Below are 20437 nucleotides of genomic sequence, written 5' to 3'. Positions count from 1 at the left end.
CCTGTCTCACACACACAGAAAGAAAAGAACGACAGGAAAAATGAACAAAGAAGACTATTTATACACAAAGAAGAACAATGGCAGCAGATTCTAAAGGGAAAGAATAAGCAGGCTTTTTTTAGATGAACTAGAGAGTTCTCCGGGTTGCTTTGCTTTTGGCTCAGCACAAAGATACATCTACCCAATTAGAAATGCAACTTGAGAAACCCACTATAAAACTAGTGATGTTTTCCACAGGCATAAAGTGGGTGAACGTATTTCATTAGCACCTATTCACAAGCTTGGATAAGTTCTATATGAATAACAACCAGTGCAAACAGAGACATCGGACTGTAAGCTCCTGAGTCTGAGATGCTAGGAAGACTCGGGTATTTAATCCATGTCGGAGCTGCCTCTCCACAGGACCCTGCTGGAGGCTATACTTCCGCGTGCTTGGCACTGAGCTATAGGATGCATTCAGTGGGCATTTCTGGCAGCCCAGTTCACCTTTTTTTTCTCCGTTTATAAGATTTGGACCTTGGAGCTGAACCAGGGAGCTAGCAAAAGTCAAGCAGACTTGTAAAATTACAGCCATGTGCAGCTGCACAACACAGCACCACCACTAGCAGCCGCGTTAAAGTATTTATAAAGAGAGAATTTCAGAGCTGAGCTGAGTAATACAGGGGATATATATATGTGTGAATAAGATTTTTTAGGTATATTTTTCTGAGAGAGATTGATGAAGTAAGGTTCATCTGATGGAAGAAAAGAATAAATAATTCACCTATATATGTTTAAGGTTAACAGCCTTGTAAAATCTTTTCGAACATAAATCTAAACTTTATATTTAAAAATAATATAAAACAGTAGAAGAGCGCAGCGAACATTTGTCTTATTGATTTGTTCATTCATTTATTTTTGGCAGCCGAGAGTTCGTTCTTCCTTCTTACAGTACTTGGATTTCCTGCTGGTAAGTTCCCTCTTGCCTGTCTACGTGGAACACCCAGGTGCTCTGCCTGCCTTACCTCCCTCCATGGAGGTCAGAGGCTTCCTGGCCAGACCAGGCATCTCAGTGCCCTCGTAGGGGCAAGGGGCAGACACATAACCTAAGCCCAAGCTCAGCCATAGGACTTTATCTTCCTAGGACCTTGATGTGAAGAAACAAAAAAAGTGATGTAAGTTCACCCATTTGTTCCCAAGAGGGTGCTCAAGACAGACTCTCCAGATGTCTGTTTCCTGTCTGCTACCTGCAGGTTCTTCACTTCCCTTCAATTCTGTATGCTTTCCTACACTCTTCCAATGCTTTCCCTTTTTCTCAAGTGATTCCAACTCTGTTTCAGTTGTCCACCCCCAAAGAATAAGTGTTGGGTACCAGGTGAGCAGAGAACCAAGTCAAAACCATGTTGATTGAATTGGCCAATTGGGTTGTAAGTGAGGACAGAACCTGGAAGAGGCAGAGATCCCTGGGAGACGGGGCAAGTACTGTGGGGGTGTCAGGTGTGACAATGCCAAGAAAGCCCAGGAAAAGGTCACCAGGACTATGGCATTAGTGAGACAGACTGAGCTCCAGAAACACAGCATCATGAGCCGCAGCCCCAAAGAATGTGTGTACTTAAAGTAATGTCACGTTTGGGGCCATAAATTGACATTGTTATATTCAGAAGCAGCTTCTATACCACAGAAAAACCTACCAGGAGATTTAAAAAGTCTTTCACTTCCTCGTTCAAAGTTAATGTTCAAAATAAAGCAACTAGATCACAGATCACAACTTAACATGTTGGAATATTAAAAAGAAACTTACTGCGTGATTCTTCCTTCTTGCTGTGTGCTCACCTTTTCCGCTCACTTGACTGAACAATAGAAATTAGGCTTATCGGTTTCACCTTGTTTATAGCTAAGTTTACAACCCAGGTCATCATTGACACTGTTTCCCTCTGAATTCACAGACCCAGAAACCTTCTCAGGAGGATTATTTTCATAAATTCCCTTAAAATGGGCTCACATTAAATTTTATATAATATCACTTTAAAAATCTAAAGTTAAAACCCAAAATAAAATTATATCTTCCACTTAATTTTATTAAAGATAATTTTCTGGATTAATAAATACTGCCAGACCCATGTCACCTCATTTGTTTGGAGACGAAACATAAGCAGACAAATAAATGGGAAGAGGTTTACTTTAATCTGTCTAATCATACCTGAATAGGGACTCTCTTGACAGCCAAATTTCATTCTGTTTCACAGTTTTCCAAGAGAAAAGCAGCAGCAGCAGCACAGTGGACACAATGAGGGTGGTGGCTCCACATCGATTCAGCCAAGTGCAGAGCTTGCTCAATCCATGCACAAAAAGGATGCAGTAGCCCATGCTGGAAAACAGGGTGGGAAGAACAGGATTACTTTGGCGGTGCAATGAACTCCCCCTGAGCATCACATCCTATATAACCAATTTTCTTTCTTTCTTTTTATTTTTTGAGACATGGTCTCACTATGTCACCTGGGCTAGAGTGCAATGGCGTCATCACAGCTCACTGCAACCTCAAACTCCTGGGTTCAAGTGATCTTCCTGACTCAGCCTCCTGAGTAGCTGGGACTACAGGCGCATGCTACACATCCGGCTGATTTTTCTATTTTTTGTAGAGACAGGGTCATTCTCTTGCTCAGACTGGTCTCCAACTGCTGACTTCAAGCGATCCTCCCGTCTCGGCCTCCCAAAGTGCTGGGATTACAGACGTGAGCCACCGCACCCGGCCATAACTTTCAAATAAAGCTTGTCTTGTGCCAGAGAAACAAATATGGACTTCCGTGCTTTATGCATAATTAACGGGTCCATTCTGTAAGGCATTTTACTACCATGTGTGCTAGTTCTTTGGCATTAGTGTGGAGAATCACAGGTTCATCTTGCAGGCTCCAAGTGTCCTGGATTTCAGCAGCTCAGGCATCCTAAGAAGTCCCACATGCATGTTCTAGGGTCCTGAAGGGATCCTCTGACCCAAGCTCCCTCATGTCACTTGTCATTGTATAACCTCATTGACACCATGTGTCCAAATTTGGAGTCTCTGCTGCAGCAAGTCACATCACAGCTTTGTAGAGGACAATCTCTGAGAGCTCCCTGTCAGGTCCTGGGAGGCATACTGATCACTAAGGGGCATTGATCTCTGTTTCCAGGGCCAGCCAAAGCCCTTCCGCTTTGGAAAATCTACCCACACCTACAACCCAACTCCTGAGCTTCACAGCTTGGAGCTCATCATCGACAACCAGTACTGACATGATTTTCTTGCTGACTCCAGCTCGGTTTTACCAGCAAGCACAGAGAGTTCACGTGGTATCTGAGTGGGACCTTGCATGCTGGTATTATGTCTCTAACAGCCTTTGGTTTGGTGCAACATGGCCCCTTACATCACCTGTGTACCCACAGATGCTTCCTGCCTGCCAACTGGAATCAGTGGAACATAAACTTTTAGTTTGTATCCATTATTGCTGTATGCATTTTAGTCAATATCTGTTTCTTTCCAAAGATGATAACTACAAATAAATTACTATAGAATATGTTAAAAGTGAAGCAAGCTTGTATAAGGAAATCCTACATTAGTCAGAAACAAATATTATCAGCAGCCAAAAATAAACACAACCCATATACTTGCTCAGTTTTTATTCTTTTCTTTTTCTTATGCGTCTGGCAGTATTCTACGCACTAAAAATACAATTTGGAATAGAATACAGGCCTCGCCCTCAAAGAATTCCAGTCTAATGAATCAGGTTAGTCTTGTAAAAGGAAACAACTAAATATTCTCATTCCTAAACACATCTCCTTTGACAAAACATCTCTTCACCTTCTGTTTTCCTTTCTAAATGCCTGTGCTTCTGTAACAAGAACAGAAAAACAAGAGAGAAACATTTGAGATTTGTGACTTGGAGCCCCCGGGAACTAAGTCAGAGCTCCTATTTCTCACTTCAAGACCCGTAAGTTGGCTGGTCCAGCTCCCTAACGGTTTAGGGTTCACTACTTGGCCAAAGAGAGTCACCACCCTTCTTACCACCGGGGACGATGATTTGAGCTAAAGAGGTCCATGTGCTCCATGACCCCCACCATGAGCACTGGATTTGATTGCCTTAGCTACATTGCAGAAGCCTTGCACATGCCAGAACACAGTCCCTAGTGCAAAAAAAAAAAAAAAGAAACCTTAAAAAAAACCCCAAACCTCTTCCCGTTTCTACAACTTCCCTGTTCAACCGTAAAGGTACAAAGCTTTTCTCCAAATCTTTTTTTGTTTGTTTTTTGAGACAGGGTCCCACTCTGTTGGCCAGGCTAGAGTGCAGTGGCATCATCGTAGCTCACTTCAACCTCAAACTCCTGGTCTCAAGCCACACTCCCGGGCTCAAGTGGCCTCCCGACTCGGCCTCCCGTGTAGCTGGGGCTACAAGCATGCACCACAACACCCAGCTAATTTTTAAATTTTTTTATAGAGATGAGGTCTTGCTATGTTGCCCAGGATGGTCTCAAACTCCTGAGCTCAAGAGATCCGCCTACCTCAGCCTCTCAAAGTGCTGGGATTACAGGCATGCACCCAGCCAAATCTTTTAACATTATACAACGGCCCTTGCTAATGTCATTACTGTCTGACCACAATAGCTGCTCAAGTTCATGAGGCTATTTGCTAGCTGTTCCTAGCCCTAGCTGATCCCAACCCAAATTGAGCAGGGAGCTTCTAGGGCCATATGAAGGCCCTCTGGCCTCCATTCTTTCATTCACCAGATATTTAACAAACATCTACTATGTACCTAAAACTAGTATAGACATCAAGAACATATCAGTGAGCAAAACAGACAATAATCCTTATCCTTGTGGAACTCATGTGAGTGGGGAAAAATAGCTAATAAACAAGTAAATAAAACATAGGGCTTGTACATGGTGATATGTTACACGGAGAAAAATCCAGAAGGGGAGAAGGTTGAGATTTTAATATGAGTGGTCAGGGAAGCCCTCTCTGACATTTGAGCAAAGGCCTGAAATGCATGGGGAACATACCACGCAGACACCCACACCTCCAACGCCAGCTCTCTTCCCACTGCTATCTGCACACAGCAACACTGCCAAGAGCTACCATTTAGGAAGCCCATCTTATGTGGCAAGTGCTTTCTATATGTGATCTCAGTACATCCTCACGACACTATGGGTTGCCATTATTAATGTTTAACCCATGAAGAGAAAGGTAAATGGACTTGTTGAATTAGCTTATACATTCAGTCAATAGTAGAGCAAAGAGAAACTCAGGAATTTCAGATTCCAGAGCCTACATTCCACATTCTGTCCTCCGTTGGGGTTTGGACTTGACTGGCTGATTCCCATGTTCCTCACACCTTATCACACAGTGTCACCTACTCTCTTCCCAACTACTCCATTCATGAAATCTCAATAGTCATTTACTGCCTCCTTGCAGGAGACAGAGCTGCCATCTGGCAGAACAGTGGGTACGAAAACACTGGGATTCCAACAGCTCCAGAGTGATGGCCACGAAGTGACAGAAGACAAGAATAATTAAGCTAAAAACAAAAAAATTAGCTATTTTATATGTTTGTATGTTTACTGAGCACTTGCTATGCGCCAGGCACGGTTCTGAGTGCTTTACATGGGCCTCTCCACAGTATTCGTAGGGCCTGGGGCAAAGACAGTACTGGCTTTAAATATATTATCTAATTTAAAATTGTAATCCAAAGTGTCCTCCATTTCATAAATGAGGAAACTAAAGCGTAGAGGAGTTAAATAACTTTCCCACAGCCCCAAAAGCTAGTAATAAAGTCAGATCTGAAGACTCATTGCCCTAACACTACGTTATAATCTAACGGTCAGCAAACTATTTCTGTAAAGGCCCAGACAGTAAATATCTCAGGTCTCTCAGGCCATGAAGTCTTTGTCATTCCTACTCAACTCGGAATTTGTACCAGGAACGCAGCCATCCACACCATGTAAAAAGCATGGGCGTGCCCATGTGCCAATAAAATTTATTCATAAAAACAGGTAGTGGGCTAGATTTGGCTCACGGGCATACATAGTTTGTTGACCCCTGTTCTAACCAAAATGAAGGAGAACACATTCCTTTTCAATCAGCACAGGCATCTGTATCAAGTAACATGAATATTTTTTCCAAAAGTCCTTGTATTGACATATGGTTTAAAGAAATGTTAAGTCATATAAAATAATCTCTACTTAGGTTTGCAAATTTCTTAGAGAGTATCACATTCTTAAAAATCTGACACAAATATCACAGAGATCAAGACATTTCTCCTTTATGAAACTTCATCTTTCAACATCTGCTTGAATGCAGATCTCAGCAGCAGGGGAGAGAAACGCTCTCTCTCTCCATGGCTGGGGGCGGGACAAGGCCTCGTTTTGCAAGTGGGAAATCAAGCAAATGAGAAACTACATGCTCCTCCAGTCTCCAGGGAGATGAAAGCAGAGTCCTGCTTGCCCTGGTTAGTATGGTAAAGGAGACGCCGGGCTGCTGACCAGACACCCCCACACGGGGCCCGGAGGAGCCAGTGCGAACCACTGACGCTTCACAAAATCATAACCTGGAGAACTTAAAGCCAAACTCAGGTTCCCAAATACATGGTTTAGCTCAGTACTAAGACGCATTTTCAAAGCACGTGTAAGAAACATCACTGCTGCCTCTGAGAAGGGAGTGAATTCCTCACACACAGACCCCATCGCTCATTCACAGGCTGATGGGATCTCCCACTTGCATGCTGATTTTATAGACAAGCTGCTCAGCATGCAGTGTGCTTAAATAACTAAATGCTTCAAAGAGAATTTAACAGGAAATGCAAACCAACAATGTTTGTCCTTTCACATTAGAATAACAAATGTTTTAAATCTGTTGTTTTGAGAACTTTGTTAGCAGCTAATCATTGTGTAATAGTACAAGTGTTACATTCCCGAAACTTGCCCAGAAGCTTTTAAGTGATAAAGAACAACACTTCCCATTCACATTTATAGCAACCTGCAAAGATGTCTACTTTCTACTTCTGACCTAAGCATTTTATGATGTTTGCTATAGATGCACATTCTGTTTAATTATATGCAACAAAGAATATCTTGTTTATATCTTCAGTACAAAAAGTACTGAAATTCTACCTTTCAATCTGTCCACAAGTGCAAACGACCCACTGAAAGTATCTATGAATAACATTAATAATAAAAGACAGACACAATCTTACCATTTTATTCCTTTAAAGAATTCCCAATTTTATTTATTTATTATTTTTTAGAGAAGGGGCCATTGCTCTTGTAGTCCAGGCTGGAGTGCAGTGGTGCAATCCTAGCTCACTGCAGCCTGGAACAATTGGACTCAAGTGATCCTCCTGCCTCAGCCTCCCAAGTAGCTGGAACTACAGGTGTGCACCACCAACTTGGCTATTTTTTTAAAATATTTTGTGGAGTGTAGACACAGGGGTCTTGCTGCGTTGCCCAAGCTGGTCTTGAATTCCTGACCTCAAGCGATCCTCCCACCAGGGCCTCTCAAAGTGCTGGGATTACAGGCATAAGCCACCGTGCCCAGCCAGAATTCCCAATTTTAGAGAGTTTAAGTGAAACCTATTAACTTCATTGGAATCTGTTGAATCCCCACCTGGCAAATTATCTGATGGTAAGATCTTATTCTAGTCCCGTGGATGTTGACCTGAAATGGTGAAATGGTAAAGCTCTGGAATACTGATCTGAGAATAGGTGTTTGATGCTGCAACTCAGGAAGTACCAGCAAGTCAATGGTGACTCCCCAGGTAAGATTTCACCTGGAAGCTGTCAGCTTCCGTGATCCAAGCCTCATTACTGTCCCCATGTCTCCCCCCAGTTCTTTCTTTATCTCAAAGAACATTAGATGGATAGGGAAATTTTCCAGAAGAACGAATGTATTTGGAAGTGAGAGTTTATTCAAGAAGGTATTCAAGAAAAGAATTCCCCAAAGCATTTCTGTGTATTTCCCTAGACCCCAAGCTAGGTGATATGATCGCAGGGTAGATATAAAAAGATTCATTCCACGAGATAAACTTCTGTTCTTTTCCAGCATGTCTATGGCACGACTGGGAGAAAAGTGCCATTGCTTTCACCTTCTGAGAAACTATCTAATTCTCTTTATCTTCTTTAAAGATGAGATGCTTCCTCTGAACCTCATAGCTCACCTCCCATCTCCAAAATCTATGAAACATCTAGTGGCCAATAATGTAGGGCTCTGGCATCAGAAAAGCTGCTGGTTTGCATCTGAATCCTGACACTTGCTGTTGTTTAATCTTAGACAAATTATCATGTTCTCTAGTTCTTAATTTCCTTATTTTGTGAAAGGAAATAACAATTGTATGCTGTGCACAATGCCTGACACACACAAAACAATACATGATAATATTAAATTATTATGTTATAATAATTGTATTGTTAGGTCATTATTTTCTGCTAAACAGAGTATGAGGCAGGAAATGTATAAAGTTTGCATGTATTCCGGGTAGAAAGCGATGTCTCTACAGCAGATTATTGTAAATACAGCCATTTCCTAAGGCCCCTAGGATGCTATTGGGTGCAGTGGAACACAAGTGTTCTAGCGTAGATTTTCTGTTTAGAGGTTCATGGCGAGAAAAAAGGAATTCATGGGGGAATAAAGAGTCTGGAACTAGGTCAAAATAGCTGAGGTCTTCTCTACTCTTCTCTGTTCTGTGGCCACAGGACAGTTGCTCATGGAATCTTCATTGTTTGTATTACAAGGACTTAATATTACCTGCCACACCTACATCAATGGGTCATTGTGTGGAATAAACGAAATAACATATGTGAACATGTTCTGTGAACTAACAGTGAAGTTCAAGGCATCACTGTTCTCAAATGTCCCATTTTTGTGTTCAAAACATGTGTCCATGTATGTTTTTAGTGCACTATTCTATTAGCTACACAGCGATAAAATATGTGATTAGATCTGTAAATATGCCTCAAGCAAACTCAGTCCAGATTGACCTAAAATATCTAATTTATAAGATAATTGTAAGTCTTTTAAAGAGTAAACTTACTTGTAAATATTATTTGCTTCAAGAAGAGTTGAGTCACACATCATTTTTACAGAACAAATACTGCATAAAATATAATAAGATACACTGGTGGTATGTGAAATATTGTAGCCATGTATTTATGTTAGCGTTCATTCATACACCTTGGACCTGAATGAGGACTTAAGCAAATCTTCCCTTACACCAGTGGTCCCTGACGTTTTTGGCACCAGGGACCAGTTTCACGGAAGGCAGTTTTTCACAGAGCGAGGTGGGTGGGGTGTCGTGGGTGGGGAGGAGGTGGTGCAGAGCTCCCATGGACTGGTACTGGGCTGCAGCCCCGGGGCTGGGGACTGCAGGACCCATTTCAAACCTCTCTCTACTCTGCAATGTGTGTCTTTGTGAAAGTGAAGATAATGCAAAGTATAATCTCTTTGGTGAACTAACACACATTGAGGAAGCTTTTATACTTAACCCTATTAAGAAATAAAGCATGAACTGTTTGGAAGTTCAGGAGGATTGTTTAAGGATAGAGTAACATTTTATTCATTTTTGCACCCTAAGCATCTAGCCTTAACAGGGGCTGCTCCATGTATGTTGTTGAACCCTTGCAGTTGAACGCATCAGAAACTAACACAGAAACAAAGATGAACTTAAAAATCAATCATCCGTGCTGGGCCTGAAGATAATAAAACTCAAGACTACTCGTCACCAGGAGCACTGTCCATATCCAGGGCTGGCTGTCACCCCGTGCAGGTGCCTTCACTGCAGGCCTGGCTTCCTTCCCTCCCCCCTGGCTGGAGCAGTCTCAACTAATTTTTCCATGTAGGCCTGACAGGCTTTTTGCCAAAGCCAAGTAATTCTGAAGCTACTTCTAAAAATTAGAAACCACCTTCTCTACCCTCCTACAGCACACTCATCTTCAGGACCTGAGTTCTATCACTTCTTCTTCCACAAACCACTATATTCTAGAGTCCAGCATCTTCACGTTGAAAGCAGAGGCGTAACGGGCAATCCACTGTGTGTTGCCGTCCTCTCCTCTACTCCCCTGAGTTGGCACAGACCTGACTGCATAGCGATATACCTTTGTCATGTGCCCATCGGTCTTTAATCCCCTGCAATGCTATTTTAAACCAACATCTAGTGTGGTGGGTACTACGAGGAAACACAGACATACCCAATGGTGGTCCCAACCCTCATAAGAGCAAGACAAAGGTTTCCAAAAGAGTAAGGAGGATTTGTTAAGATTACTGCGATGTGCATAAGAAGTCATAGTTTGAGACATATTCCTTTGTGCCAACCAAGAGAAACAGAAAGAAAGGAATTTGCCCATAACAACAAGGGACCTTGCTGGAAGAGAAGCTGAACTGACAACACTCACATCCTCCAGGCAAAGTCACAGGCCACTGTGTAGGACACTGGGTGTGTGACGGCTACATCTGAGTCACTCTCTTCCACCCACAGAGGCACGTTTTCAGTCCCCTTCAATATGGTGTTTCAGAACACTCATCTGCTACGCCAGGGGTGTTGACTTTGGAGTTCGATTTTGAACAGTTCACTTTTGAGCACATGAGGTTAGAGAAGAAATGAGGAGGTTAGTAGAACCAAGGGAGGAGGAAGAAAGGGGAGAGGAAAGAAGGAGAGGCCTACACTTGATTTCCTTTGATTCTGATTTGCCAGTCTCCACATCTACAGGGTGGATTGAAATAAGGACTTGCAATCACCTGGTACAGCTTATAATGCTTTCCATGTATATTATCTTATTCAGTGTCATCTGAATCTAAATTTTACTCTCAAATCCTGGTTTTCAAAACATTTGCTACTCACCATTTAGAGCTTAACAGACATAAACATTCATCTTTTACAACTAACAGGCTTCTGTAACATTAAGGCCATGATTCCAGTGCAGTAAATGACTAGTCAAACTTATCTGCATCTTGTGCCCTGGGCCAAGCACAACTGATCGAACAGGACAGACTGGCCAATTGATCTTCAGCACACAAGCACCCTGACCTCCTCTCTGCTCACTGCATTCTGACCATTGGCTCAGTTCTAATGTTACGTTTGTCCGTGATGTACAATCTCTAATTCTGCACCACACTCAGACGCGTCCCTCAGCAAAGCCCTCCTGCTTCCCATCCTGGTCTGGACGCTCCCGCAGCACTCGCCCTGTGATGCCCTGGGGAAGGACCGCCCTTCCGGTGTGGTCCTAGGTCTCCCCCTTCCTGAGCCCCGAGAGCAGCCCTCACTGGACAGGTCTAGCTCCTAGATCTTCTGGCCTCTTCTGAGTGTAGGCCTCAAGGGGCTGGAGGGGGCAGTTCACGCTGGCACAGCAAGAGCAAAGGGCACAAACACATTCGAGTCAAAATCCTATTTTCATCCCAGGGTATCCTGAAGTAGGACTTCAGTCGACTTTTAACCTGTATATAGGTTAATAAACCAGCAGAAAGTCTATGACCACTTGACACCGGGGCTTTGTCCACTGAGGACTGGAGACATGGGGAGGAGCAGAGTAAGAGAGGAAAGGGAGAAGGCCTGACAGACTCGGCTTTCCTTTAAAATATGGCGAATAACATGGAAGACACCACATTGAAAAGCACTAGAATACTTCCATGAGGTAAAAAGACTTCTTTCCTTCCTTTCATTACCCACATTCTGGGGCCCTCCAATGGTGTCATGAAGCTTTATTTCACTTTTTCTCTTCAGATTCTGTGGTGATCTCACGTCACTGTTGCCCAGTGTAATAGTGCATGGCATTTCTCCTCTACCTTTCATCTCGTTATAGAAAGAGAGCCTGTTTTAAGATGACCACGATAAAAATGCGTAAAAAATGGATTCATGGCTGAAACTGAAGAATAATTGAGTGGACTTGGGTCATTCAGCCAACACATACGTCTACTTACATGCACGCACACGCATTCTCAGAGGGCTGGTGAACTGACCTCGTGACTGAAAACTGCGCATCAACCTACTTCCTGGGTTTTCCATTGAATGGCTCACTGACAAGCCCACGTTTCCTGCCGCTCTACTGTACTATATTATGAGAATTGCAAACAAAGAATGAAGCCAAAAGGCAAAGAGACTGAATATCTGGCTCTGCCTGGTTCCAGGGATTTCTAGTACTGTTGTGCCTTGGCTCCCACAAAATCTAGAGTGACTTGTTACTCAGGGCTCAACCTTCTCCCATCCTCATCAGTCATGGCCTAAGACAAAAGACTCAGCACCACTCACACTTTCAGGCAGTCTGCCCCTGGCCTCAAGCCCCTGCTTAGATGTTAGGCTTCAGCCCAGTTCCCAGGTCTCATTAATGACTGTGGACAGGCAGACATCTAACCTGTTCTCATGGATGGCAACCTTTCTTGGTAAGTGGTCTGTACTGCCGCCCCTTGAACAAGGGGTCTGATATTGCTCCTGTCGTCCTCCTCAGGGGCCTCCTCCCCTGACACACATTCCTTGTTGCTGCTCGCCCATGAACTTCTAAGCATCACCTGTTCTTGCCGCTTACGAGGACACCCATTTCCTCACAGTGCAGGCCCCACGCCAATGCTCCCTGACCACTTCCTGGTGCCACTGCCAGGCCCTTCAGAGAGCCAGGCCCAGGGCAGACAGACTCCTCCCTCTCCTACCTCACCCCAGGGGATGCATGTGCCCTTCCAGACCAGGCCCGTCCTGCTGAATTTACTAGCATAGGTAGACACGTGAAAAAACATAGTATGTGGGGGGAAGAAAACCACTGCATAAAGCTTAAGGGGAAAAAAAGCACACTTCTGACACAGCTATTCTGAATCACGAAACAGTTAACATTTGGAGCTACAAGGGACCTTAGAGATCATGTAGCATAGCAGTTACATAACTTTTAGATTTCTAAACCCAGTAAAATTTCCAAAATAAAGTGGGGGTAGGTGGGGGAGGAGGGACTTATGGAAGGTTGTCTGCCTCTGCCGCTGTCATCATATTGATGACAAGAACACCAAAAATGCAGGAAAGATAAAATTTCATCATTTTATAAAACTGCATGGGTTTAACTTTATGAAAAACACACCACAATCATGGAAACCTGCCTTAGTAAATGCACTGACTCCCGTTCAGCTTTCTTCCTACTTGATTTGCTAAAGCAAGTTTCCGTGATGGTTGATATTAATATTTGGCAAAATGTTGATTCACTCTTAAATAACCACCACTCTCCCCCAGCAACTCTGAAGAAGTGTAAGCACACATGGCTCATCAGAAGGGGCCCCCAAACTCGGATAATAGAGGTAGTGTAACTTCAGAGGTAACCGTTCTCATTTTGCATTTTGAGAAATAAATATTGCAGAATTGTTTCAATAGCAACCTGTGAAAAATTAAAAATTCATTTTGAATTGACAGGTATGATTTGACAATATTTCTCAAAATTGAAAATAAATGAGTGTCACATTTCCCCAAGTTTTTTCAATGTCTAATGTGTCCAAAAGTTTAGGGACTGTACAATGCAAATGGCATTTCTTTCTAAGAGCGGGGCAATTTTTAACGTCTTTCTTCCCTCAAATACATGCTGTCTAACTTCTCCTTCACAGCCTCAATAATTCCTTTTTCCTTGTTGTTTTGTTATTCTACTTTTTAAGTTGACAGATAACAGTGTATGTATTTATTGTGTACAACATGATCTTCTGAAGTATTAGGTTATTAAGTATGGAATGTTCAATTGCCTTAAGTACTAAGTTTGACAGCTGATATGTCACTGACATTTCACTTTCACACTTTTTTTTCTATTATTGTGAAGCTACAACCTCATTCTTTCAAACACATGCTTTGGCTTGTGATTATCTTTCAAATTTTTTTTTTTAGAGCAATTTTTGTGAAACCATGGATAAGTCAAAAATTTGTGTTATTTTTGAATATGAGTTCCATTGTGGAACCAATGTAGTACAGACAGCTTGAAATATCAACGAAGTGTTTGGGATGATGAATGCACAGTATTTCAATGGTTTTAGGAGTTCCATTCCGGTGATTTTAGTCTTGAAAATGAGCCATGTGGGCGATCTGAGACCAAGGTGGATAATGATGAGCTGAAAGCTGTAGTGGAAGCTAATCCATCTCAACCTACACATGAATTAGCAGCAAGGTTTGATGTTACTATTCCAACAATATTGGGCCATTTGAAACAAATTAGCAAGATAAAGAAGCTGGGTAGATGGGTACCACATGAATTAAGTGAACATCAGAAGAGAAATTGTCTCAAAGCTTGCCTTTCTTTGCTGTCACGACATAAAGGTGAACCATTTCTACACCATATTGTTATGTGTGATGAAAAATGGATTCTTTTTGACAATTGCAAGAGTTTGGCATAATGGCTGGATTAAAGATGAAGTGCCAAAACACTGTCCAAAACTGAATATTCATCAAAAAAGGCTAATGGCATCTGTTTGGTGGTCTGGCATTGATATTATCCACTACAGCTTCATGAAACCTGGTCAATCCATTACAGCATATGTCTACTGCAACCAATTGGACAAAATGATGAGTATGCTTGCAATTAAGCAGCCGAGATTGGTCAGTAGAGACAGGCCAAGTCTCTTGCAAGACCACATGTTGCAAAAAATAACGCTGGTCAAACTACAGTCTGGACTTGGAAACTCTGTCATCCACCGTATTCACCTGACCTTGCACCAACTGATTACCACTTCCTCCAGGCTTTGGACCACTTCCTGCAGGAAAAATATTCAGTTCTCAACATGCTGTGGAAAATGCCTTTCACGATGTCATTGCCACTTGCTCTCCAGGCTTCTTCACTGCTGGCATAAACAAGCTACTGTTAAGATGGCCAAACTGTGTCGATAATTTTGGCACTTACTTTGATTAATTGTACTGCTTCTTGTTTGAGATATAATAAACTAAACTTTTGATTTGAAATTGAACATTTCATATTTTATGACCTTAAAATGTATGCACTGTATTATAGAATGACTAAATCTGGCTAATGAACATATGCATAACTCACATAATTATCATTTTTGTGGTGAGAACACTTATCATCCGTTCTCTAAGCATTTTTCAAAAATATAATATATTACTATTAACTATAGTCACTATATCGTACATCAGATCACTTGAGCTTATTTCTCTTATCTTACTGAAATTTTGTATCTATTGACCAATATCTCCCCAATTGCCCCAGCCTCTGGTAACCACCATTCTATTCTCTACTTCTGGGAGATCAACTTTTTTAGATTCCATATATGAGTGAGATCTTGCAATATTTGTCATTCTGTACCTGGCTTATTTCATGTAATGTAATGTCCTCCAGATTCATCCAGGTTGCAGCAAAAGACATGATTTCCTTCTTTTTTATGGCTGAATAGTATTCCACTGTGTATATACACTGCTTTTTCTTTATCCATTCATCCATTGTTGTATACTTAGGTTGATTCCATATCTTAGCTATTGGGAATAATGTTGCAATAGAGGTGCAGATACCTCTTTGAAATACTGATTTCATTTCCATTGGATATAAAGCCAGCAGTGAGATTGCTGGATAATATGGTACTTTTATTTTTGAATCTTTGAGGAAGCTCCATACCATTTTCCATAATGATTACACCAATTACATTCCCACCAAAAGTGTACAAGCATTTCCTTTTCTCCACATTTTCTCCAACACTTATCCTTTTTAATATAAAATAAGCATTCTAGCAAGTGTGAAGTGGCATCTCACTGTGATCTGAGTTTGCATTTCCCCTATGATTAGTGATGTTGAGCATTTTTTCATATACCTGTTAATCATTGGTATGTCTTCTTTGGAAAAATGTCTATTCAGATCCTTTGCCCATTTCCTAATCAGATTATTTATGTTCTTGCTATTGAGCTGTTTGATATCCTTATATAATATATTTTGGATATTAACCCCTAATCACATGTACAGTTTGCAAATATTTTCTCCCTTTATGTAAGTTGTTTGTTAACCCTCTTGATTGTTTCCTTTGCTGTGTAGAAGTGTTTTAGTTTGATGTAATCCTGTTTGTCTACTTTTGCTTTTGTTGCATGTGTTTTTTGGGTCATATCCAAAAAATCATTGCCCAAAACAATGTCATGGAGCTTTATCTCCTATGCTTTCTTTCAGTGGTTTCACAGTTTGGAGTTGAGTCTTACATTTACGTCTTTCATCCATTTTGGGTTGATTTTAATATATGATGTGAGGTAAGGATCTAATTTTGTTCTTCTGCACGTGGATATTCAGTTTTCCCAACATCATTTATTGAAGAGACTGTCCTTTTCCCATTGTGTGTTCTTGGCACTTTTGTCAAAAATCAGTTGGCTGTAAAGGTGAGGATTTATTTTCAGGCTCTCTATTCTGTTCCATTGGTTTTATGTGTCTGTTTTTATGCCAGTACCATGCTGTTTTGGTAACTATAGTTTTGTGGTTTATTCTGAAGTCAGATAGTATGATGCCTCCAGCTTTGTTCTGTTTGCTTAAGATTGCTTTGGTTATTTGGGGTCTTTTGTGATTCCATATGAATTTTAGGATTGTTGTTTCTATTTCTGTGAAGAATGTCATTGGTATTTTGATAGGGATTTTACTGAATCTGTAGGTCACTTTGGATAGTATGGGCATTTTAACAATATTAACTCTCCCAATTCTTTTTTTTTTTTTTAAGACACAGTCTCACTCTTTTTGCCCAGGCTAGAGTGAGTGCCGTGGCATCATCCTAGCTCACAGCAACCTCAAACTCCTGGGCTCAAGCAATCCTTCTGCCTCAGCCTTCCGAGTAGCTGGGACTGCAGGCATGCGCCACCATGCCTGGCTAATTTTTTCTATATATTTTTAGTTTCCCGATTAATTTCTTTCTATTTTTAGTAGAGATGGGGTCTCGCTCTTGCTCAGGCTGGTTTTGAACTCCCGAGCTCAAACAATCCACCTGCCTCGGCCTCCCAGAGTGCTAGGATTACAGGCGTGAGCCACCGTGCCCGGCCTTAACTCTCCCAATTCTTGAACACAGGGTATCTTTCCATTTATTTCTTTCAATTTCTTTCATTGACTTTAATTTCTATGATATTTTCTTTCTAAAAATTCTTCTTGTTGAATTTTATCACTTAAATTTATTTCTTTAATTTCTTTCATCAATGTTTTATAGTTTCCAGTGTAGAGATCTTTTATCTCTTTGGTTAAATTTTTTTGGTAGATATTGTAAATGAGATTGTTTCCTTGATTTCTTTTTCAGGTAATTTATTGTTAGTGTAAAGAAAAGCTACCAATTTTTGTATTCTGATTTTGTATTCTACAACTTTAATGTATTTGTTTATTAGTTCTAACAGTTTTTAGGTGGAGTACTTAGGGTTTTCTATATATAAGATCATATCATCTGCAAACAAGGACAATTTAACTTTTCCCTTTTCAATTTAGATGCCTTTTATTTCTTTCTCAGTAATTCTTGATCTGCTCTATCCTAAAATACTGTTTCTGCCTTCACTTATTCCTGTCTATTCATTTCCCCTCTCAACTCACTCAAGTTTTCCTAAAGTAGCATAGGAATTTGCTCTTTGCCCCTGAAGTGAATAAATCCTCCTTAATCTGGCATGTGAATGAATATTCCATCACTTTCTATAACTTTATGTGAGAGCTATCATCAACTACTTCTGTTTTATCAATTCTAAGAAATTTTAGTTCTTTGAAGCATTTTAATGTGGTTTTTATAAAATATAAAAAAGATAGCCATAAAATTATATGTTTGTATTGGGAAAGAATAAAAGATCAAAATTTCTGTAAGAGAATGATTTCAGCCCTAAATTCTCCTGCCTATTCAAAAAGGATATCCATAAAACTAGCTTTGTCACGAGAAGAAAAGATTATTCCAATTTCTTTTGGATGGTAAACTCTGACCCTAAAGCAATGTAGTGCTAACCAGATAGCCTATTTCTATCCCTTTTATCCACAAATTTCAAAGTGTAAATGAAAGGAAGGTGATATTTTGGGCCTCTTCTGGGTTAAGATGGAGGGACAACAGAAGTCAGAAGATTTAAGAGGCTTGTTCATTGTTAGGCATAAAAGCAGAGGATGAAAGAATACTGTTGGTCTGGCTCATTCTGGACTTTTCTTGTAAAATGGCCAAATCAGCCCCCTAAGATTGAAGGGACTCGCCCAGGCTTCAATGAGGCTGGACATGACTTCTGTGCTATTCATGTATGAGTATCTAAGGCCAGGATTTGGCTTTATAATAGCTTGAAACAAACATTAATTGAGTCAAAAGTTCACCTTCCTCAAAAGGATTACTCATTGAGGTTTTTACTCCATTTTCCTATCATTCATTAAAGTTTTTGAGACAACACAGAACTTCTGTATCAAGATGATGATCTGTGTTTTCAGAAATGTCATGAGTACACCACACATATATATTTTCCTCAAAGAGCCTAGGTACTAAGGCTGTGGGAAATGGCCATTTCTTGTCAAGGTCAATAATGGAAGGAGATCCATGAAGAGAAGATTCCTGTGTGTATAAAAGGCTTGGGACATGTTCTTCATGATCACCAAAGCCTATCAGCAGGTTTATTAACTGGACAGGCATTGCCCAGGGCTATGACACCTCCAAGGGATGCCTGCAGCATCTGCAAAATTCTCTGTAACTCTAAGGAAGACCCCAGAAGCTCTTTGGCCACCTGTCTACCATTCTCCACTGAGACACAGGCAGCTGGTTACAGCTATGTAAAAATCTTTTCTTGAGAAAATCCCCCTTTTCAAAGAAAACTGTTAACATTTATAAAATGGCTCTGAGGAAGCCATTAGAAACTCTCCGAAGCCAAAGCACGGAAGTTTCCTTGTCCAAACTTTACTTTCTGACTCAGTCTAAACTACCTCAGCTGCACGATTTTAGATAACAATGGAATCCAGGGCCATGAGGAATCCTTCTCCCCTTGTAAGTTTTAGTTACAATGACGACTGTGAAGAAAGATGGATTCATTAAAGGTGATACATCCCATTCAAATACTCTTAGGCTTCTCCCAAACCCAGTCTCCCAAAATCCAGCTTAAACTCTCAAATGGGGGACTGCAGACCTAGCTAAGTGACCTGACCTTTTCATCAGCCCTCGACAATCTTTAAGGGGTAGGAAAGCACCTCCACCCCGCTGCTCAAGTGACACTGGCACCTGCTGAGATGATGTCTCTGGAGGGGGAAAGTAGCCTGTCTGGGCACAGGAATGATATATATTAGTCCGGGATTCACTAAGCAGTAAGAGAAATCCTTGAGAAATGATGACTTAGTGACAACACTACATGCAGAGATGCAGGACCTTGGAGAGAAAAGGACAGTCATCTTTTTAATGAACACTAGTTTACTGAAATTGATTTTGGATGTCTGTTCACTGAGTCTGACAAATGAAGCAAAATCCAGACTGGTTCCCAGAGGCAGGCACTTGCTGATGGGAATATTGATGCTTTCTTCATATTCAGCACTTTTATTTTAATCCAAATCGGTTCATTCCTGGGGAAAAAAGCATTTTATTTCTAGAGAAAATAAGATGGAGTCACAGAAAGGTCTATTTAAGATGGCAGCATGGGAAAAGCCAGAGCTGGCCTGACCCTGGGGAGTTTGGAAGACACACCTACCTGGGTGAGTGGAACACCTTAAATGATCAGTGACAATACTATGGGCTTCCATAATGCTTACCTAAGGGTATATCCAGAAGAATGAAATTTTAACTTCTGCTTTAAAATTCCAGTGCATCATTCTGCCTTTATTTCCTCACAAGTTATTATCCCGAATCTGGACTACAAAACAGTTTGCTGCACTTTCAATTCTTTGTCACCCAGAACCCCAGTTTCCTGAGGAATCAGCTCTCAGGACTTTTGGAAGTATCAAATCTTGATCATCAAATAGAGTACTCTACTATGTTTAGATTTTCTTCTTCTTCTTTTTAAATTGAGAATACTAAGATGTTCTCATTAGAGCGGCAACAGAGTCTGGAAGGTAAGCGATCTGTCAGTAGACAAGGATGTGCATTCCAGATCTGCCACTCACTGGCTATGCCACCTTGGGCAAGTTGATTAACCTCTCAGAGCCCAGGTTTTATTTTTGTAAAATAGAGACAATGGTATGAGCTACTTCAGGGATCTGATATCAATAATAATAATACTTAATATTTATTGACCATGTACAATGCAAAACACTAAGTTTTGTATATATTATCTCATTTAATGATAACAGTATCTCATTGAGTTAGGTGCTACCATCATTCTCATTTTATACAGATGAGGAAACAAGCTCAGAGGAATCACAATCATGTTTAAGCCAGAATTTGATGCAAGCCCTGGGACTTGAGGGGCATGTTGTGAACCACTACATACACTGTAAATTAATTGATATAAAATGCCTAGCATAGTGACTGAAATATCATAAAAACTCAATAAAAGTTTTGATACGATTAATGTTAAAATAGCATTAATGAATATAATAGTATTTT

General features: G+C 40.9%; 1 protein-coding gene across 1 annotated transcript in view; it reads right to left on the bottom strand.

Annotated features, from left to right (window-relative positions):
• The window catches only part of TMTC1 (transmembrane and tetratricopeptide repeat containing 1), a 280957-nt gene that overhangs the window by 66138 nt on the left and 194382 nt on the right, over positions 1–20437 (bottom strand). Inside the window, exon 8 of the mRNA XM_012640954.1 lies at positions 2180–2347. Within this exon, the coding sequence (XP_012496408.1) occupies positions 2180–2347 (168 nt within the window). The remainder of the gene's footprint in view (positions 1–2179; positions 2348–20437) is intronic.

The sequence above is a fragment of the Propithecus coquereli genome, unplaced genomic scaffold, assembly GCF_000956105.1.
Source record: "Propithecus coquereli isolate 6110/MARCELLA unplaced genomic scaffold, Pcoq_1.0 Scaffold16, whole genome shotgun sequence".
NCBI classification, from domain to species: Eukaryota; Metazoa; Chordata; class Mammalia; order Primates; family Indriidae; genus Propithecus; species Propithecus coquereli.
Note: the sequence above shows the minus strand (reverse complement) of the source record. Positions and strands in the feature narration are given on the sequence as shown.